At 37.6% G+C, this 22,801-nt stretch overlaps 2 protein-coding genes across 2 annotated transcripts; one reads left to right on the forward strand and one right to left on the reverse strand.

The window, feature by feature from the left end:
* The first annotated feature begins 16 nt into the window (after window positions 1-16).
* fbxw8 (F-box and WD repeat domain containing 8) lies at window positions 17-14,368 on the forward strand. Its single transcript, XM_078789437.1, has 11 exons — window positions 17-606; window positions 696-800; window positions 1,211-1,375; window positions 1,616-1,704; window positions 2,657-2,814; window positions 2,964-3,160; window positions 3,256-3,489; window positions 7,921-8,048; window positions 11,920-12,093; window positions 12,159-12,275; window positions 13,634-14,368. Exons 1-11 carry the CDS (start codon window positions 190-192, stop codon window positions 13,782-13,784), a joined length of 1,935 nt encoding a protein of 644 aa, XP_078645563.1. The 5' UTR covers window positions 17-189; the 3' UTR covers window positions 13,785-14,368.
* Window positions 13,896-22,632, reverse strand: tesca (tescalcin a). The gene is made up of 8 exons (XM_078789459.1): window positions 22,547-22,632; window positions 21,904-21,973; window positions 20,307-20,387; window positions 19,791-19,930; window positions 17,479-17,540; window positions 16,269-16,376; window positions 16,020-16,067; window positions 13,896-15,944 (listed from the first exon to the last, which is right to left on the reverse strand). The coding sequence occupies exons 1-8, from the start codon at window positions 22,608-22,610 to the stop codon at window positions 15,852-15,854; spliced, it is 666 nt and encodes a 221-aa protein (XP_078645585.1). The 5' UTR covers window positions 22,611-22,632; the 3' UTR covers window positions 13,896-15,851.
* Between the last annotated feature and the right edge of the window lie 169 nt (window positions 22,633-22,801).

Raw genomic sequence — 22,801 nt, forward strand, 5'->3', positions numbered from 1 at the left:
TATTTATTTGACTGTGGTTCCTTGTCGACGTCTTTAAACCGTAGGACTCGTGTTTGTTTTGTCTCCATTACTTCCGTTCTTTGGGTTTCCCTTCTTGTTTTAAATCTATTTTTCTACTTTGCATATTCTTGCCTCATCTTTTAAACACAAAAAATACTTTTTGTTTTTTATTCGTAATGTTTGTACAATATGGCCGAGGACGAACTCGCTGCGTTCAGAGACCGCTGGAAACGTGAGCTGTCCAGTCAAAAAGATGATCTTGTCCCTTCCTCCGCTTCCAGAAGTGATCCTAGCCTTTCGGGTCAGGGTCCCTCCAAAGAAGTCCGCTATGAGGACTCAAGTAACTCAAACAGGGAGACAAGTAAGTCAGACGAGGAGAGTGGGAGATGTTTAGACGTGGACGAGGGGGAGCCCGGCTATGTGTCCATTGCCAGGAGTTTGCTGGACGGGAGGACCAGCCCCATTTTGGACAGACTCCAGAAGGAAAGGAGCAGGAGGAAGAGGCAGTACCGGAACGTGACTGAAGCGTGCAGCGAGTCCCTGAAGCATCCTCAGAGGAAAGTCAAGAAAGATGAGCAGTTGGTGGATCAACTCATTCAAGATCTGGTATGATGATTGTGATGATGGCACACACAACATTCATAATCAATCTGAGTAGCGTACATTTATCATACATATTTTTCATCTTTTCACAGAATGATGCCAACGACATTCCTTTCTTTGACATTGAGCTGCCGTATGAGTTGGCCTTGAAGATATTCCAGTATCTCAACTGTGCTGAACTTGGCCGCTGTGCCCAGGTAAGCCCACCTAGATTTGTTTTTCTTACTCTTGGTAGGCTGAATGATTGACAGGTCTGTGGGCGGGAAGTGAACATGAAGTGAAATAAACGACAAACAGATGCTGAGTCGTCCTTTTCAAGGCAATCCCCCGTTGGTGTGCATCCTCACAATAGCATTCACTTCCTCCAACAGGCAGATAGCTGAGGCCACGCCTCCGCTAACAAAGCAGCCACCCCGCTGGGATCAATAAAGTCTTCCCTCTCCAAAGAGTTTATTGCATCTCACTCTTTGGCGCGAGACTAGAGCTCGTAACGTCCCGCCGCTGTTTGCGTTGCGTGTCCTGGCGGCATGAAGGTCGCGGCTTTAATAAGCACAGTAAAGATGATGAATGGCTCTTGTAAACATACGCTCTCGTCTCCCCTTCCCAGGTGAGCAGGGCGTGGAGAGTCCTGGCCGAGGACAGCGTCCTGTGGTTCAGGATGTGCGCCAGGCAGGGCTATCACCAAGGTGCCATTGTGTCTGACTCCCCCTGCTGGAAGAGCACGCTGCGAGACTGCAGGAACTCCGCCAAAACTGTGCGCTCCAACTGGAAGGTGGGCTCGAGTGGGACCCTGGGAACCGTTCGTTCTCTTCCCCTAAAACAACATACAAAGAAAAATCAAAACATGCTCTTATAGTTAATAAAACACCACAATCATGTGTTTACGTTACCTGTCAGCCACATGTACAAAGTGTAGTATAGTCAAATGTAAAAACACTACCAAAGGGCTTTTACGTTGAGTTCCAAGTGACATGGCGTGCTTTGAATGCAATCACTCTTTTGCTTTGTGCAGAATCGTGTTGGATCCATTAGTCAGCTGCAGTTCGAGCTGGGCAAGGTCCTGTGTGATGTCAGCTCCTGTGACGGCTACGTCTTGGCAGGGTGAGTTTAGGATCTAATGGAGTTATAGCTTGGACTTTTTGTTTTTTTCATTTTAATTACTATTTTAGAAATTTAATTAAAAATGTACTCCTTAAAAAAAATCACACTTTAATTTAATTTTTGATGGAGATTTATTTTAATTTAAAATGTAAAATTTGTATTTTAAATAATTACAAATGTAAATATCTTTCATTTTCACTTCTAATGAATACATTAATTAATAAATTCAGTTTATAAATTTATACTGTGTAATGGAAGAATATTAAAACATATATTGATAAATTTGAATTACATCTTGATGTCATTTAAAATGTATTTTAATGTTAAATTTGAATTATTTATAATTATTTTTAAATCAAAACTTCTTTTAATTCCCTAACTTTATTTTTAATACAATACATTTAATTTGTACATTCATTTTACATTTTAATTACAATTTTTAATATATATTTGTGATTTTTTGACATTTTAATTTCATTAGTAATTAATTACAATTATTAATTTACAAATGTATTTTACATTTTTTATTTATTTTATATATACCTTTTAAGTTGTAATTTTAGTTGACTTTTTAATTTAATATTTTTTATAATTTTGTAAATTTTTTTGTGCTTTAAATCTTAACTGTATTTTAGTTTTTAAATTTAAATTTTACTTTTTCATCTTTTAACTATAATTGTTGTTAAAGTTAATACAGTTTATTTATTTAACTTAGAAATGTATGTTTAATATAAAATTATTTTCTGATTTAATTGATACATTTGTATTTAATTAAAATTCAGTTTGATTTTTTTAATGAAATTTTTTAATGAAATGACCTATAATTTCATTTTAATTTGAGCTGTAATTTAAAAAAATATATAAATATGTTTTATTTAAATCGAAAGTCAAATGTAAAAAATTTTGTAAAAACATGAGCCATGAAGATGAAACATTTCGATGTTGATCCCAGCTACTCTTCTGGTGACGTGAGGCTATGGGACACGCTACATTGGGACCTGCCGTCATCCTACCTCAAGTCCAACCGACTGTCCGCGCACTCCGAGCCCAGACCTCACGTTGCTCACGTCCAGGTCAGCGACAACGTGGCGGCCGCCGCCTACCACGATGGTACACTGCTCAAGTTCATTAAATGTTTTTTGCTGGACACTCATGTCACTTCCAATACACCTACTGCCATCTTGTGGAGTTCATAAAAAAAAATTGAAAGTTGCCTACAGCCACATCTGTTAATGTTATTGTTTTTTTCCCTGGTACAGGTTGCGTGGATGTGTGGAGCACACAGACGGGCGGAGAGCCCATTTACCACTACCAGACGGCAGAGAGGAACCGGGTCTTGGCCTTGAGCCCAGATGGTTCTACCCTGGCTTCCGCGGGGGGGTCGGAGGTCCGACTGGACGGCGCTGATGATCACGGCTTGTGGAGGACGCTCGGCCTGACTCTGCTTCCCAAGACTGTAAGTCATGAAACAATGTAGTAATTCACCAAGCATGGCAGCACTCGTGCAGCCCCGGACCATGATGCTGTTATCGTGTGTTTTCTGTCTAATAGGTGGAGAGCTTGGTGTTGGTGCCCAGCAGGGGGCAGCGGTGCAAGGTGGCCGCCGTAGCAGCTGCAGAGTCTGTGTATCTGTTGGACCTCCTGGAGACGGTGGAGGATGAGGAGGAGCTAAGGGCGCTTCACTCAGTCTACGGACATCCCGTTACGTGCCTGGATGCGTCCGACTCCCACGTCGCCTTCGGGGTGAAGCGCACCGGCTGGGCTATGCACGACGGAGGCAATAAGGTGACTTTAGTTTCAATGGATTTGTTGAAATCTTTACGTTACAAATGACGTTTATTTTATTATTATCTTGCGCACGGTTCTACTGATGGCGTAGAGCCGATATGTCACTTTATGCGAATATCTCGAAGAGGCCTCACTACCATCTAATTGTCTCTCGCCGCCTGTAGAGGAAGCACATCATGTCCGTAGACTGCCATTGGCTGGCGTGCGGTCCAATTCAGATTTTATTTGTATTATTTTATAGATTTTTTTTTTTTACTAGTGCAAAAAAAAAATTGTTTTTTATTTATTTAATTAAGGTGTGGAAAAAATCCAACAAAATAACACAAAATGTACTGTATTTTTTTTAATAAGGTAAAATTACAGTAGTTAATGAGGAACTAACCGACCTGACCCCAACATTTTGACCATTTCAGCTTGTGTGCATGTGTATTTTACATTTTATTTTAATTTTTAAATTTTACATTTTATTTTAATAATTACAAATGTAAATATCTTTCATTTTCACTTTTAATGAATACATTAATTAATAAATTCAGTTCATAAATTCATACAGTGTAATGTAAGAATATTGAAACATACAATTGATAAATTTATATTACATCTTGATGTCATTTAGAATGTATTTTAATGTTAAATTTGAATTATTTGTAATTATTTTTAAATCCAAACTTCTTTTAATTCCCTATCTTTATTTTTAATAGGATGCATTTAATTTGTACATTAATTTTACATTTTAATTAAAATTAAAAATATTTATTTTTGATATTTTAATTTTATTAGTAATTAATTAAAATTATTAATTTGCAAGTTTATTTGACCTTTTTATTTCTTTTATATGTACCTTTTAATTTGTAATTTTAGTTGTTTTTTTTCAAATAATATTTTTTATAATTTTGTAAATATTTTGTATTTTAAATCTTAATGTGTTAATGAGGAACTAACCGACCTGACCCCAACAAGTGCTTTGAGCTGCGGCAGCCCATTGAGGTAGCACAACATGTCCATCATCAAATTACATTTTGACCATTTCAGCTTGTGTGCATGTGTCAAAAAAAAACAAAAAAAATGATGTCATACCGTCTACTGTTCAGAGCAAGCCCATAAAGTGTCGAATCAGCATTTGCTCTCATTAGGGCTTGGCATGTGTTACAAACATAAAATGTCTCTGCGGACCGGCGTGGTGATTATTACCCTCATTGCACTCACTGCGCCCTCGGGCCCCCTTAGAAGTGAATACCCGGCTCCTGCGGGACTACGGACCGCAGTGCAGCTAGCGCACCTAAATAGCGCCCGGCCCTCGGTGGGCTCGGTCCTGTCGGACTCTTTTCTACTCGGACCAGCTGATGTTTCCCAAGATGCATCTGTTTGTGCCGCACGTTGTCCTTCTAGGGAACGTGCTTCATCTTTATTTAGATGGATCATGATAGGCTGCGTTCGCTTGGGATGTGGAGCCTGGCGAGAAGACATGGCGAAGTCACATGAATTTAAAAAAATTTTTTTTTTTTGCATGCTGCAAAAATATTTAGAAATTTTCCCCATAGGAAATAATGCAAATACAAATGGTCTGTTCCAGTGTCAAGCTGTGGCCATCATATAACCTTTACTAATTATACTGGCAATTTTTGAAGTCACATTGTGACATTCATCATAATAACTATTTAATGATAATAAATCATTATGAATAAAAAATAATATAAATAATTATGGGTAAATAAATGCAATCTTAATTCAACAAATGTTGACAATAATAATAATAATATTTTTATATAAATGCAGAACAATAAATAGTTAAATAAAAACAAATACTAATAATCATAATTTTTAATAATTACAACAAAATTATAGAGCATAGAAAACCTGTTTGTGGCCTTCTAAATTAGTTTTTTTTAAAACATTTGAGCCCTCTAGACATGAAATAACACTCATAGTCACCTTTATGCTCGGATTACGCAATATAGTGGACATAATAAGAGAAAATAAGCCATTTAAGACATAAATAGGACTCATGCTCCTGTGCGTTGATATAAATGTGTTCCGTATAGGGGGACCTGAGTAGGAGGTGGACAGGAAGTGGTGTCTGGGAGTCAGAGTTGAGTTTTGCCTTGGCGTGAGTTACGGCCACAGCAGTCGCCCGTGCTTTTATTAGGATTTTTGTGATAGTTCCAACCTGCAATAAAAGCCTGTTGTTCCGGCTATCCAGTCTGTGTGTCTCCCCAGTAACATTAGACACCTAGTGACCAGTGTAGGTGACTACATATCGTCACCACATCTTTGAATGCATTTTTCCTCATTTTTTCACGATTCATATTTCATAAAAAGTTATGAGTGAAACAAAATGAATAAGACTACAATGACCACATTGGACCAATACTGTCATTGTAGATTGCTAATTTATGCTGTGATCTATTAACCAATACCATACTTATCTGAAAAAAAAAAAATTCTTGTGCAATTTCTGGAAAAAAAATGCAATTTTGAGCTGTTTCACCTGCCTGCCATGACAGTTTTATCATACTACATATACATTCAAAAAAATACTCAATTGTTTTAGGCCACCATTAAATGTACACAAGTACACACAATCTACACTGCAAAACCGCTGCTCAAGCTCTGCATCAATTATATAATAATCATTATTATAATATTCATTTAAAATTATATTTAAATTTTAACATATGTAAAATTATATGTAAAAAATTACAAATTATATGTACAATTTTTATTTTTTTGTAAAAAAAATCTATAAAAATGTTTTTAAAAATTCATAAAAAATATCAAATTATTTAGGGGGGGCTCCCTAAAAGAGGCCTAATGACGCCACTGCTAAATAGACAAGAATGGAAGATATTTCCTGATGAAAAAACATTGTAGGAAGTGTAATGAATAATCAAAAACAGCAGGCTTTGCTACTGTTTGTGTTCATGTCCAAATCCCATCAAGCTGTCACTTCCAAGTCTGCCGTTCGTTTGGGCTTCTTTGCCCTCCGGTGGTGCACAATTAAAGCTGTGTTGGCCCAAATAAGCTACACACACACACACACACACACACACTGCTGGCTCCCTCTGGAGGTTTACATCATTCGTCTTTTATTCTCCCCCTCCCCTCCCTTATTTGAAGCATCCTTATCGCCGCTCCTCTCCGTCCGTCTCTGTCCCTCCACTCATTTTGCTCACGTTTTTTTTTTTAATGATTTCATTATAAAGACAATTTGGCTTGGCACTCTGGCCGGCGTTTCTCATTTGCTGGTGAAAACACCAGCCACTAATTGGCCAATTAGACGGGCTGCCGATGACATCATTGTTGCTCGCATGAACAGAGTTTGCTGCTCCCCCCCGAGGCGGTGAAGAAATTGTTAAAAGTACAAAGCGGCGGAATGGAATCTTGCCTGTAAAACGTACAGCGGAAACGCAATCCCTTCATTGCTGATTAATGTAAACGAGCGTAATGCAATGTCAACGTTTATGGTTTGACGCTCTTAGCTGTTATAAGTGGAAAAAGAAGCTAATCAGCTTTTAATGGGGGAAAAAAAACACAAGTGAGTACCATCCCTCACATTTCTGCAAATACACCCCTGATCAAAAAATGGCTATTTTTATTTTTATTTTTATTTTTATTTTTATTTTTATTTTTATTTTTATTTTTATTTTTATTTTTATTTTTATTTTTATTTTTATTTTTATTTTTATTTTTATTTTTATTTTTATTTTTATTTTTATTTTTATTTTTATTTTTATTTTTATTTTTATTTTTATTTTTATTTTTATTTTTATCCGTTGTTGAATGTGGCCTATTATTAGTCAATAAATAAGTATATTTCAGCAAATTCTGCATATTGTTTTGCCTAAAATGAGTATAAAAATGTCAAAATAAAGTAAAATTAAAGTAAAAGTATTCTACTTATGGTCAGTAGGTGTCAGAATTGTAGCATTAATAAGACAGTAGCAGGTAAAAAATCTAATGCTAACATGCACAAGTCTATATTATCTCAAAATATGTCTTATTATATCCACTATATAAGTTCAAAGGTGACTATAGGGGTGCTATTTTATGTCTTGAGGGCTCTAATAATTTCAATAAGGTATTTCAAAGGTATTCAAAGATATTCCCCCAACTATAGAAATATGCCGTTTACAAATAAGGAATCAGCCTGCAGAAATTCTCTCTCCAGAAAGTCTCTACGCTTCACTGTATGTTTTTTTGGTGGTCCTTGAAGGCACCACAGAGATGCAAAACTTGAAGCTTATCTACAACTCTGACGCCGTGACTCCCATTCCTTCCTACCTGTACATTTTATACTTTAATTAACTAACAAAAAATAATTGTGTGAGTTGTCTTTTATTGCAAATGTTGATGCAAAGATTGTAGCACTTACTAAGAATCCCTGTTCTGCATCTTGAAGACTGTAATTTATGTCTCGTCACCTTCCAGATCCACGTCTACAGCTCGGAGACGGGCAAGCCGGTGGCGTGCGTCGGCAACTCGCCCGGTGATTTCACCTGCATCAACTTGCGAGACGGCCCCGCCCACCTGCTGGCGTGCGGCAACAAAGACAGGAGGTGAGTTCTGTTGTCGCTCAACCGCATTAAAAAAGATGGCAGTTGGTGGAGGAGAAGGAGTGTAAAAGAGGTCGGAGGGTGCTGCGGACAAAGACGAGACACTGGTGGGTGTTTGTCTGCAGCTGATGGCTTCTATTCGTCCCAGAATGCATCTGGATGTCTCGTAGTTGGCTCGGAGGACATGCCAGGCTATGCCGCATTGTTTGCCCAGCGTTTTTGTCTCTCTCCACCAGTTATGATGCCTAGACACCACACGACACAAAAAATATTCCTTAAAAAAATCGTTTTTCGTTAAGAGTTCAAGCCGCCAATGACAATATTCTCTTTTGTTTCTCATACGATACTTTAAAAATATTATATTTAAAAAATATATATATTTATAACTTCTGCTATCTTCTGTGGTGCTAGCTTCTAACTGTTAGCATTTTATCATTTTTGCTAACGTATTGATGTCAACGTGCAAAAACATACATGACATGATGTAAGGATACTATAGAACTACAGAAGCACTTTTGCTACGTAGCATGCTAACTGTTAGCATGGTAACATATTATTTTGTAATGTCTAAATGCAAATATACACACACAACACTATAGAACTAGTGCTATCTTTTGAAGTGTTAGCATGCTAAGTGTTAGCATTTTTGCTATTTTGATGTGCAAGTGCAAAAACATACACGACATGATGTAAGGACACTATAGAACTGCCGCTGCACTTTCACGGCCAAGCATGCTAACTGTTAGCATGGTAGCATATTTTAAAACTATACATATTTAAACTTTGCTACTTAAATTGCCTTATTTTTTCCACAATATAATAGTAATAATAAAAAGTTAATAATATAACAATAAAACAATATAATTATATATAATTTAATAAATACATAATAATAACAATAAAGTTCATTCTCAAATATTTTGACAAATTTTCATAAAATGACATTGTTTTTGTTTTAAATTTCCAACTATGTCACTTTTCTTCTTGAAGGTTTTGACTTTATTTTCATAACATTGTAACTTTTTCTGCACCCTCATTTTTTTTTTGTACTCATAAAAGTACGACTTCTTTTCTCGTTAAAATACGACTGTTTTCTCGTGATATTCTGACTTTATTCTCGTAAAGTTCCAGTAATTGTGTGAAGTTATGATACTGAGAAAAGGCTGCGATTGAATGAGTTAATATTTTGACTTTTGTTTTGTTATTTGTTAAATTATATTTTTGAAATGGACTGCAGGCCATTGAAAGAAAAAAACAATCTGCCATCCGTAAATGGCCCCTGGACCACACTTTGGACACCCCTGCCTGACACATTTTCATGAGCCTTCCCTACTTAAACTCAGGTGATGAGTGTTTTTCAGGTACACGTTTCTGTTCTACCAAAAGTCATTTCGGCGTCTGGTCCGGCACGGAGCTGTCAGGCGTTTTTGACGAGCCGGGCCCTCGCACTCCTCCTGATTAACGAAGAGCAGTCTGGCCGCCGACGGCCCGCTAAAGACAAAAGCCGCCTCCGGCGTGAGATTGATGGATCCTCGCGCTCTGCCAGCGTTCATTGTCCGGCCGCACGCCTCCATCACCGTAACGCCGCAGACAACAAGCCCCTCCGAGCCCGTTTTGGACACGTAACTCTGATTGTGTTAAACGTCGTCTGGAATTGAAAACCTGCCTCGGGGCCCCCAAAGTAAATGTGATTATGCTAATGAACTCCTGGAAGGCGTCTGCGAACGGGGACGCTTTTAGCTGTAATGAAGCCGCGGTGTCAACAGATGGAGCTGCCGGTCCCTCGGGCTCGCCAGCGCCGTCCCGCTCATGTGACCTCTGATTGGCTCCAAAATGATTAATCATGGAGGAGCACTTAGCTCCGAGCAGCGTCGCCAAATGACTTTTAATCAGGATGATTACTAACATAAGCGAGTCAAAAGTAGAAAAACAAAGAAACTTCCTGGGTGTGTTGATGGACATGAAGGCAATGATAGGACTATGCTACATCGATATCAAGTATCACACAGATAATACTGCTTATTTTTGTGGGTATTTCTGCTGCAGTATTGTAGTAGAACAATGGGTGGCGCCATAACTTAAATATAATTTTATCATATTTGCTATTCTTTGATGTCAACATGCAAAAACATACATAACGTGATGCAAGGACACTATAGAACTACTGCAGCATTTTCACTACATAGCATGCTAACTGTTAGCATGGTAGCATTTTAGCTAATTAAATAATATGTCAATGCAGTTACACACAGCATAATGCTAGGGACACTAGAACTAACTGCTTAGGCACCTTTCGCACTTAGAACGGTCTTCTGAGGTGTTAGCCATGCTATCTCTTAGCATTTTTGCTATTTTATTTATGTCAACATGCAAAAACATACATGACATCATATAAGGACATGATAAAACTTGGCACTTTTGCTACTTGGCATACTGTTAGCATGCTAGCATTTTAGCTAATTTAGTAATGCAAAAGAATGCAAATACACACACGGCATGATGTAGGGGCACCATGCTATCTTCTGTGGTGCTAGCATCTAACTGTTAGCATTTTATTATTTTTGCTAACGTATTGATGTCAGCGTGCAAAAACATACATGACGTGATGTAAGGACACTATAGAACTACCGTGGCGCTTTCGCTACGTAGCATGCTAACTGTTAGCATGGTACCATTTTGTCTAATTTAGTAATGTCTAAATGCAAATACACACATGGCATGATGTAGGGGCACCATGCTATCTTCTGTGGTGCTAGCATCTAACTGTTAGCGTTTCATCATTTTTGCTAACTATTGATGTCAGTGTGCAAAAACATACATGACATGATGTAAGGACACTGTAGAACTACCATGGCACTTTCGCTAGGTAGCATGCTAACTGTTAGCATGGTAGCATTTTATCAAATTTTATAATGTCTTAATGCAAATATACACACATGACGTACAATAGGGACACTATAGAACTAATGCTATCTTCTGAGGTGTTAGCATGCTAAGTGTTAGCATTTTTGCTATTTTGATGTACAAGTGCAAAAACATACATGCCATGATGTAAGGACACTATAGAACTGCCTCTGCACTTTCACGGCCAAGCATGCTAACTGTTAGCATGGTAGCATTTTAGCTAATTTAGTCATGTTTAAACGCAAATACACACACGGCATGATGTAGAGACACTATAGAACTAGTTCTATCTTCTGAGGTGCTAGATGCTAGTGCAAAAAGTGCAAAAACAAATGACCTGATGTAAGGACACTATACAACTTCCTTGACACTTTTGCGACAAAGCATGCTAACTGTTGCATGGTAGCATTTTAGTTAATTTAAGAACGTCTGAATGCTAATACACACACGGCATGATGTAGGTACACTATAGTACTGCTTTTCCGCTTTGGGTACTTAGTGCTATCTTACCGAGATGCTAAGCTAAAAGCTGCCTTATTTACAGTATACCTCACTGGAGAAGCGTCACTGGTATGACAACAAAGCGAGTCCATAAAAATGAGTGCCACATCTGCTTCAGTTTGTCTTGTCTCGCTTGGCGGAATGCTGACCAGCCAGGACAGTGCTGCATTTGTGTGCCAGTGAATGAATGATCTCTTTCACGAGGCTTGGCCATAATCCTCCGCCTCCGAGAAGCAAAGATGTCGCTCCACTGCGGATGAATGACGCTCTTTGTGTGCGCTGATGTGTTCTACTCACATGCTTTGGCGAGCATTCAAAGGCGCAGCCTAAAAGTGACTTCCTGCTAACAATGATCCATCCCCAAATACTCCACCACTCCAGTCCTGTAGGGGGTGGTAGTGCGCACTGAACATGTACTGTAATTTCATCATTCCTAATTTCACTATATGTGCTTTGTGCTCGTTTTCAGGGTGAGGGTGTTCGACCTCAGAACGGGCTCCTCTGTGGCGTCGCTGTACGCCCACCACCTTGGCGTCACCTCAGTGCAACTAGACGACTGGAAGATGGTCAGCGGCGGCGGTGAGGGGCTGGTATGCGTTTGGGAGATGAGGATGGCAACAAAACTCTGGGAGATGCACAACAGGTGCGACTTTTTGGGGTGGGTTTTTTTTCGGTTTCCTGGGTGACAACATCTTTTTTTTTACGCAGACATCCGGTGAGGCATGTGCGCTTCAACACCAGCACTCTGCTCACTGCCAACATCCCGGATGACAAGACGCCAAGGGGGGCGTGCATCACCGACGACGACCTCACGGCGCACCGCAGGTACGACCACCCCCCCACCTACGTCCCACTCTCACTTTCCACGAAAACTACATCTACACGTAGAGTTCAAACCTAAATGATTCATTTGAGGGGGTCAACAGTGACATCACAGTGCCCATTTTTTTTTTTACTTAACTGGAAAAAAACGTTTCTTCTCTCAATTACGGCTTTATTCACTTAATATAAAAAAATTTTGCAATCCAATTTGTAATTTTTTCTGTAAAACTTCAAAATTCCTTGTTATATTATGAGTTTATGCTCGTAAAATTGAAAGGACTTTTTTTTTCTCTCTGATATTTTGACTTTATTCTTGAAAAATTACAAGAACATTTTGATTTTTTGATAATTAAAAAATTTATAAATAATCTAGATTTTTATTATTATTTTAATACTTATTTTTATTATTTATTATTTTAGTTGTTTTTTACCTAATTACATTTTCTTTTTCTCTAATTATTCCCCAAATATTTTTGACTTTATTCTTGTAATACGCATTTTTCAACATTTTTTTTGTTTGATTGTCATAATATTAAAACTTAAAAAGACTACATATTTTTCTTTAATGTTTAAATATGCTATATTTTTTCCTCTGAATATTTGACTTTATTAAAAGATACACCCGTTTTCTATCAGTATTAGTCAATAATCTAGTCAATATTTTGACTTTATTCTCGTAAAGCAATTTTGAGAAGTTGTAATATTATGAAAAACAACAAATAAAATTGTAATATTTGTGGAAGAAGCTATAATAAAAAAAGTGAAATATTATTCTTTGTGCCATAAAAGAGGTATAAATATGTCTTTTATTGTAAAGTTGTAACGTAACAAATTTTGTTTTTTTGGAAAATTGTTGCAAATTTAATTACGAGTAGAAGTCAAAATATTAAGAGAAAAAGTCTTGCGGAGAAAGAAGCGAAAAGTTGAAATATTAATTTTAAAAAAAGTGTATAGTCAGAATCTTATAAAAAACAAAACAAGGAATACATTTGTAACTTTGGCAATAAAGTCTGAGGTAAGGAGCTCCAAAGTGTGAAGGACGTATATCGTGGGTCTTTCCTTCCTGCAACTGTCAGACTCAGGAACAAAAACTGTACATTAACTGTGCAATAAACTGTGCAATAATCATGCAATAAACCTGTGGCACGATGAACATGTACAGCTGTAAATAGTCTATTAGCTTCAGCTCTCCTGTAATGGATTAAAAACATCTTTGGAATGGGCCACATTATTAGGGGCAGTCGAGTGCCACAACCTCGTACCTGTCAGGCCAGGTTAGCCAATCGGAAGCACTCGGGCGAGGGGGAGGGGGGGGGGGGGTGCAGCACCAAGCGAGTCACCGACCTTGGGCGTCCCCTCAGGCACAGAGGAGTCATCTGCCATTACGACTTCGCCGAGGACGCCGGCGCTCAGGAGCAGCGCATCCTGCCCATCTGCAGGTCCGACTACACGGAATCTCACGGCTACAACTACAACATCGGTCTCACCGTGCCCTACGACCGACTGAGGTGAGCTCGCCCGTCATGCCTGTGGACGCCGCGTAGTATAAACAAATGAAATATGAAATATTTACATGATGAAGACTGTCATCATGACTGTTAAAAAAATGCTCAATTGTTTCATTTCTGTCAGTACTTTTATTAAAATCTTTACAAAACAAACTTTTTACATTATTTATTAGTGTGATTTTAGTGCAAATTAGTATAATAATAATAATCATCATAGCATAGTGCAGGGGTGTCCAAATGTTTGAAAAATGAAAAATGAAAAAAAAAAGAAAAATGTTCCATATTTTCCAAACTATTAGTCGCTTCTAACAAAATGCAACTTATAGTCCAGAAAAATGTATTTCAAGAAAACACCTCTATCTCAGCTTTATCATATCGATGAAAATCAAAATTCAAATTCACTCTTTTTCCCCCCAATTTTTGCTGTTTTTTCCCCAAATATTTCAACTTTCTTCATCATTTTGAGTTGAGCACATAATATTTCCTCCTAAATAAATTTCCAAAAACTAATTAATTTTTTTGGTTCATTTCTCAGAATATTAAAACAATATTTTTTTGGTTTGTATTTTTTCTGAAATATTTCAACTCGATGTGGCTTTTTTTTTCTCAATATTTTGACTTCTCATACTCATGTTTTATTTCATATTTCCATCTGTCTTTGCATAATTGTGACCTTATTCCCATAATATTTTTACTTTTTTCCTCATATTTGCAATTTGTGTAAAATTTTGACTCATTTCTTGTTAGAATAGGCTTTTTTTCCTCTCATTTTGACTTTATTATGGTAATGTTAGAACTTTTCCCGCAGTCAAATTTCCCCCCCAAAACTATTGTCTTTAATATTCCTACTTCTTTGTTACTAAAATTTGATTCTTTTGAAATTGTGACTTTTTTTCTTATCAGGATACAACTTTTTTTCTCGTAATATTTTGACTTTATTCTCATAACATTACATCTGTATTTTTTAACATTTCCAGCCATTTCAACTTTCTTCCTGTAAATTTACTTGTCATAATTATGACTATTTGTTAACTATTTGGACTTTGTTGTGTTTATTTAAAAAAGACTTTATTACTGAAATTATGTTATTTTAGTTTCTTCTTGTAAAATTGTGTCTTTCTTATTTGAATATGACTTTTTCCTCTTAATATTTTAATTTTATTTGTGTAAAATTACAGCAGTTTTTTTATTCAGCCCTTTTAAAAAAAAAAATTCCAACTTTTTTTCTCCTGTTATTGAGGGTATTCTCATGAAATTACATATATATATTTTTAAATTTATGCTCCTTTTTTTCCTTCCAACTATTTCAACTTTTTTTCTGGAAATGTTTTTTCCTAGTAATTTCTAACTTAATTTTTTTTTCTCATAGAATTACAGGAATTTTTTTTTTTAATTTAAACATTATGCTTATTTTTTGGTTACTATAGTATTCTCCTAAATGACATATTTAGTTAGATGACAACTATTTTCTCTGAATATTTGGACTTTATTCATGTAAAATGACTGCTGTGTTTTCTCTGTTTGCCGTTTTGTTTTCTTGTTGAAATGATATTTTCCGAATGTGCTACCGCCCCCCTCTTTGGGCACCCCTGGCATCGTGCTTTCTTTTATTTGACATCATTTCTTGTGGTAAAAAGAGAAAGATTGATTATTTTTAGTTCGGACTCTATTTGGTGACTGAAACTCTCTGAGAAGCCCATGAAAATGATCCCGGTCTCGCTCTGGAATGTTTTGTCTCCCTCGTCGCCCACGTTGGACGTCGGCCAGCGTTGATGAGCCTCAAATGCCACATCGTCTTTGGGGAATTGACTTGGACTTTTAAAAAAAGTTCCTCGTTGCATTGGAGCGTCAGCTGCTATGTCGTAGTTGACTTTAGAAAGAAGAGCAGGCGGTGCGTCAAGGAAAAGGAAAGTAAAAAGTATCCAAAGATGGTATCCTTGAACATATTAAAGGATCTGCTCCCAAGAAAGGGACAGTGATAACTGAGCAAGGTAGTGGTTTTCACTTCCTGTGTGTCTTCCTGTAGTTGCGTAACATAAACAAACGTCTGTATGAATCCGCCAGGCCTCCTTCAAGAGGTGGCTTTCCCGCAGCGCATGGTGGTGGTGTCCACGTCCAAAAAGCGAATGTGCATCCTCGACTCCATCTCCAGACCTTTTAGGATCTGTGAGGCGGGAAGAACCATCAGGAGAAATGAAGAATAACCAATGTGACGTTTGCAAGGTGTCTCGATGCTAACCTGTTCAAAATGCTCAAATGTAATCCCTTCATAGAAGTCATCCGGCGCCTGGGAAAAAAAAATGGAGACGACTACAGTGAGTGAGTTGATACTGTTATTGACAGTTGATTTTCGCTTATGAATGATTTTTGGCTTTTTTCATGAAGAAAAAAAAACAGGTTTCACTGCACATCATCGACTTAGCGAACGTTTTGGGAACGTAACATTTGTTTTGTTTTTCTTCAGGCTAGCCCAGTCGTTGCACGTTACCATGTGCGGCACGTTGGTGCTCGCCACTTCCAACATGGCGGCGTCTGCGATGGCCCTGGCGGCTTCCTGTCCCATGCTGCCGCTTTTTGACAGCAGCTCCTCCACCACCTCGGAGAAAAAAAATGAAAAGAGGTTTGGATTTATTTTGAAGGTTGAGGGCGTTAAAATGTACGTATTTTTCTTATGATTCTGTACAAAATGTATGATTCTAACGTTATTTGGCTACGGAGCCATCAACCTCGTACCAGTCCAAAGTTTGGCAACACTTTCACCTCCAATAGTGTTTGCAAACATAATCCCAAATACACATACATAAATACATCAAAAATTATAGTAAAGTAATGACAAAATAATTTGCGTTATAATTCCAAATAAAAATCAAATGAATTAAAAATAATAAAAGCAATACCGGTACCTAAAAAAATTAGAAAATAATAATAGTAAAATAGTAAAATTATAACAATTAAAAAAAATCTTGTTGTGTCCTTTAATCCCCCCCAAAAAATACATGAAAGTAATACAATAAAAAATAGTAATAATTCTAATTCCCGACAAATAAAAATAAATACATTTATTTAAAAATAAACACATAATAGCAATATAAATAAGAAAAAATTACAAATACCAAAATAAAAGTAACAATTATAAAATATTTCTCATTTCCTATAATCTCAAATAAAAATAAAATGCATTAAAAAAATGAATAAAAATAGTTCTTGTCCTTTCCCAACAATTACAAATACACTAAAATAAGTACATTTCATTTGGTGAAATAAAAAATAGCAATAGAAATTAAAGAAAAAATAATAGTAAAATAAATAGTATAAATAAAAAAGAATTCTCATCCTTACCAGACATAATCGCAAATAAAATAAATACATAAAAGTCATAATAAATAATGAAATAATTATTATCCTTTCCCAACATAGTCCCAAAAAATAAATAGTAGTAATAATGAGATTGTCATCCTTTTGCAACATAATCCCAAATAAAAATACAATTAAAATAAAATTCATACATATTCATACATTCATAACTAAAGTAGATACATAAAAACAATAATAGTTGTCTTCTCCCATCATAATTCTAAATAAAAGTAAAAAAATAAAAATGAATAATGACGATAATGATGAAGATAATAATCATACTAATCATAATCATAATAATCAAAGTTGTAATGAAAAGTCATCCCTGACGATTCCCGTCTTACCTTCCTGTACTCGGCGAGCGTGATGGTGCCATCGCTGTCGGTGTCGTGCATGTTGAACAAGACTGCGGCAAAGGGGAAGTTAGAAAGACTCCTTCAACAAACGCTTCAACACAGGCAACCATTCGTCTGCCATTTTTAATTGATGCTGGAAAAGATCATCTATCTGGAAGACCCCCTCCCCCCTCCGAAAAGAGAAGGCCACAGCATAAAGGACATCCGTGGGGGAATTTGGGTCACGGAGACGCGGCCTCAAATGATTCCGAGCTTGCGACAGCGACGCTTCTATTCTTGAAAACACGCGGCAGGGAATCTGTGCGACTTGTCAGCGCCGAAATAAAAGCTCAAGGTGATACGACACTCCCACTTTAGCAAGTACCTCATCCAGGGGCGATACTGGAGATGACAAAGCTTTAAAGTAGTCTGTGTACGGCTTGTACAGCTGAAAAGAGTCCACACACCGCCTTCATGGTCAGCACGAGTGAGTAGCAACATCTTGTGTCCACTTCGGGTCAGTAATTCCCACAATGAACCGCAGCTCCCCAATGCCGGCAGCATTCGTGCAGCCCCATGACTCTACCACCACCGCGTTTGACTGTATTCACCTCACAAATACTCTTCTGCAAAAATGCCATTCAAAGATCCTTTACATGACAGAACCCCTCTGTTGTTTTTAAAAATACTAGTCAAAGATCCTCCATAGCACATCACCATTGTTCTATTTTTAAGAACCTACTCCAAAAATAGTAGTCCAAGATCATCTTTAGGACATGATTGGTCTGCTGTTTTTAAGAACTAACAGAAACACTAGTCAAAGATCCTCTATATAACAGGTGCACTCTGCTATTTTTAGGAACCTACTGCAAAAATGCCAGTCAAAGATCATTTATATCGCAGGAGTCCTCGTCTGTTTTTAAGAAGCTACTTTAAAAACGCTAGTCAAAGATCTTCTATATGTAACAGGCGCACTCTGCTGGCAAAAATGCCTGTCTAAGATCCTCTCTGTCTAAGAACCTTTTAAAAACAGTAGTCAAAGATCCTCCAAATGGCAGGACCCCTCTGCTGTTTTTAAGAACCTTTAAAAACAATAGTCAAAGATCCTCTATATGGCAGGACCTCTCTATTTTTAAGAACCTTTAAAAACAGTAGTCAAAGATCCTCTATATGACAGGACCCCTCTGCTGTTTTTAAGAACCTTTAAAAACAGTAGTCAAAGATCCTCTATACGGCAGGACCCCTCTGCCGTTTTTAAGAACCTTTAAAAACAGTAGTCAAAGATCCTCTATACGGCGGGACCCCTCTGCCGTTTTTAAGAACCTTTAAAAACAGTAGTCAAAGATCCTCTATACGGCGGGACCCCTCTGCTGTTTTTAAGAACCTTTAAAAACAGTAGTCAAAGATCCTCTATATGGCAGGACCCCTCTGCTGTTTTTAAGAACCTACTTTTAAAAAAATAGTCAAAGATCCTCTATATGACAGGACCCCTCTGCTGTTTTTAAGAACCTTTAAAAACAACAGTCAAAGATCCTCTATACAGCAGGACCCCTCTGCTGTTTTTAAGAACCTTTAAAAACAGTAGTCAAAGATCCTCTATACGGCAGGACCCCTCTGCCGTTTTTAAGAACCTTTAAAAACAGTAGTCAAAGATCCTCTATACGGCGGGACCCCTCTGCTGTTTTTAAGAACGTTTAAAAACAGTAGTCAAAGATCCTCTATACGGCAGGACCCCTCTGCTGTTTTTAAGAACCTACTTTTAAAAAAATAGTCAAAGATCCTCTATACGGCAGGACCCCTCTGCTGTTTTTAAGAACCTACTTTTAAAAAAATAGTCAAAGATCCTCTATATGACAGGACCCCTCTGCTGTTTTTAAGAGCCTTTAAAAACAACAGTCAAAGATCCTCTATATTGCGGGACCCCTCTGCTGTTTTTAAGAACCTTTAAAAACAGTAGTCAAAGATCCTCTATATGGCGGGACCACTCTGCTGTTTTTAAGAACCTACTTTTAAAACACTAGTCAAAGATCCTCTATATGACAGGACCCCTCTGCTGTTCTTAAGAACCTTTAGAAACAGTAGTCAAAGATCCTCTATACGGCAGGACCCCTCTGCTGTTTTTAAGAACCTAATTTAAAAAACACTTGTCAAAGATTGTCTATATAAGTGATGATCTTGCTCCCCGCTTTGTGTTAGCAGATATTTCGGGAATGAAGGCTGTTTGAGCGAGTCGTACATCCCTACTGCCGTACAAGCTGCACACTGACTACTCTCATGCGGCATAAAACATGAAAGGGAGATTTTTGGATGCGTTTTCTCACAGCGCAGCTTCTCCTTCCTCATGGCCTCCCTCTCCTCCTCGGAGGTCTTGAGCGTCGGGGGCCGAAAGTGAGACATGACCATGAGGAACTCCTCGAAGCCGATCTCCTCGGAGGAGCCCACCTCGTCCTGGCGCTGGTTCCTGGAGCAAAGAGAAGGGAAGATCTTTGTTGTGGTAAATTCCACAGCCAATATCCCACGGGTCCTTTCAGCTCACGCACAGCAGATATTTCCTACGGATTTTTATGGCCGTGTGGGAATGCGTGGATGAAAGCCCAGCCCGTGTTTTGCTAAGCTCAGCTCAGCCGATAGCAAATATTCAGGAGGTTGATGATATACTGGAGCTTTTGTCTGGCAAGGAGGTTCCTTATTGCAGCCTGGTGTTAATCAGTAAGCACCCTTGTAGTCTTACCAGTCAAGCATTCATGTATCATTAATAATATTAATATTAATAATAATAATAATAATAACAATGGAAGGTAAAATGTCTTTTCCAGCTTCTCTCGACATCTGCACACCTTTTGTCAAAGAACGCTTCAATGATTTGCTTCTTGATGGGATTGTTGGCGAGCGCCGCAACGCTGTCCAGGTTTCCTCTGCTGCAGTGCGACAACACACACACACAAACACACACACACAAACACACACACACACAGTTAGCAAGCCATGTGATTGCGCAAAAACTACTAACATATTTCCTCCCAACTCAGACAGGATTTCAATGACATGCTGCTCAAAATCAAAGATCTTCTACATATGACAGGAGCCATCCTCTATGACATGAGTGTAACTATAAAAATGTAAGTCAAAGATCCTCTATATGACACTCTATAAGTTTTCCTGGAAAAAAAAAAAAAAAAAAAAAATGTCAGTCAAAGATCCTTTCTAAGATTGGAGCACACTGTTTTTGAGGATCTACTGCAAAAATGCCAAAGATCCTTTATATGACAGGATCGATCTGCTGTTTTTATGGACCAAATTTGAACATGCAAGTCAAAGATCCTCTATATTACAGGAGCGCTTTGCTGTTTAAAGTTTTCCTGGGATAAAATACGCAAACAAAAAATGTCAAAGATCCTTTCTAAGATTGGAGCACACTGTTTTTGAGGATCTACTGCAAAAATGACAAAGATCCTCTATATACCAGGAGTGCCCTGCTGTTTTTATTGACCAACTTTAAAAATGCAAGCCAAAGATCCTCTATATGACAGGAATGCTCTGCTGTTTTTATTGACCAACTTTTAAAAATGCAAATCAAAGATCCTCTATATGACAAGAGCGCTTTGCTGTTTAAAGTTTTTCTGGGGGAAAAAAACCCAAACAAAAAATGTCAAAGATCCTTTCTAAGATTGGAGCACATTGTTTTTCAGGATCTACTGCAAAAATGACAAAGATCCTCTATATGACAGGAGGGCTCTGCTGTTTTTATGGGCCATCTTTGAAAATGCAAGTCAAAGATCCTCTATATTACAGGAGCGCTTTGCTGTTTAAAGTTTTCTTCGAACCCCCCCAAAAATGTCAAAGATCCTTTCTAAGATTGGAGCACACTGTTTTTGAGGATCTACTGCAAAAATGCCAAAGATCCTCTATGACAGGAGTGCCCTGCTGTTTATATTGACCAACTTTAAAAATGCAAGTCAAAGATCCTCTGACAGGAGCGCTCTGCTGTTTTTATAGACCAATTTAAAAAATACAAGTCAAAGATCCTCTATATGACAGCAATGCTTTGCTATTTAAAGATTTTAAGAATCTACTTTAAAAATGCAGGTCAAAGATCCTCTCTGAGGGGGTATACTTGTACTTGTTTTGGAGGACCCATTGCAAAAACTCTAATCAAAGATCCTGTATGTGACAGGAGTGTGTTGCTGTTTTTTTTTTTAAGAATCCTGACAGGAGTGTTTTTAAAAACAGCTTGTCAAAGATCCTGTATATGCTAAGTCTAAGATCCTTTATGTGTGATAGGAGCGTGCTGCTGTTTTTGAGGGAGCGACTGTGAAAATGCCAATCAAAGATCCTCTATGTGGCAGACAAATCCTCGTCGAACGGTCTTCTATTTGAGAGGAGTGCAAGGACCCACCTGGTGTCAAAGATCCTCTATACGGTAAGACTTGTTACCTGATCGTCTCCTCATTTCCGCTGAGTTGTCGGAATCTTTTGTGGAGATTTTTAATCTGTTCCTGTGAAACTGGGGGGAGAAAAAAAAAAACGCCCGTCAGTGTTCAAACCAGCGGAACAATAAAGTTGAAAACAAACATGATCATGTGACCACAGAGGACCATCAATTGTGGAGCGAAAGATAAGATGGAAAACTTGCGGAAACGTTCAAAGTCTCGCTCCTTGTGGCCACAACATTAGGTACACTCGCTTGGACATATACAATTTTTAAAATAATAATAAATAATATAATAATAAAAAATAAAAATAATAATAATAAATATAAAAAAATCCACTGCTTCATTCCTTAATACTCCAAAATCAATAGAATCCACGTTTTAATTAGATTAAGATTATAAAATAATTTTAATATCATCCATAATTCATAAATATTTTATGGAAAAAATTATTACTTATTATTATTATAAATTATTACTATTTTTTAACAAATATATTAACCTAAGAATTTTTTTTTAAATTCCTGATTTATGCCAAAATGTCCTGTGTGGACTCAGTCAAATCATATACAATAATGGTGTCAATGAACAATAAAGTCAGTCATAATTATGTAATAATTCTCATAAGAACTTTCATGCTTACTTACATCCAGTTTTCTGGGCCAGGTCCTGGTACTGGTTCTTCTCGGGACGCGCCTGCGAGGCTCCCATGACTGCTGGAAGAGCGCGTGTATGTGTGTGTGTGTGTGTGTGTGTGTGCTCGCTCCCCCCCCCCCCAACCCCCCAACTCTCCTTCAGGGTCCTAAGTCCGTGCAGAAGTTTCAGGAAATAACCCCAAGACAAGCTCCAATGTTTATGTCTTATTTATTGATTTGGCTCCGCCCCCAAGCAACCGACCGACC

This window comes from Doryrhamphus excisus, linkage group LG3 (genome assembly GCF_037039965.1).
Source record: "Doryrhamphus excisus strain RoL-2023G ecotype Guam linkage group LG3, RoL_Dexc_Guam_v1.1, whole genome shotgun sequence".
Taxonomy (NCBI): domain Eukaryota; kingdom Metazoa; phylum Chordata; class Actinopteri; order Syngnathiformes; family Syngnathidae; genus Doryrhamphus; species Doryrhamphus excisus.

Bases quoted from the DNA above. Each gene is read 5' to 3' on its own strand.
- fbxw8 (XM_078789437.1), top strand. From the start codon at position 190: ATGGCCGAGGACGAACTCGCTGCGTTCAGAGACCGCTGGAAACGTGAG. The intron at 8,049-11,919 runs GTGAGTTCTGTT...GCTCGTTTTCAG, and splicing joins TGCGGCAACAAAGACAGGAG to GGTGAGGGTGTTCGACCTCA. The intron at 12,094-12,158 runs GTGCGACTTTTT...TTTTTTACGCAG, and splicing joins CTCTGGGAGATGCACAACAG to ACATCCGGTGAGGCATGTGC.
- tesca (XM_078789459.1), bottom strand. From the start codon at position 22,610: ATGGGAGCCTCGCAGGCGCGTCCCGAGAAGAACCAGTACCAGGACCTG. The intron at 21,974-22,546 runs GTAAGTAAGCAT...TTCTCCCCCCAG, and splicing joins CCTGGCCCAGAAAACTGGAT to TTTCACAGGAACAGATTAAA. The intron at 16,068-16,268 runs GTAACGTGCAAC...TTTTTTTCCCAG, and splicing joins GCACCAACGTGCCGCACATG to GCGCCGGATGACTTCTATGA.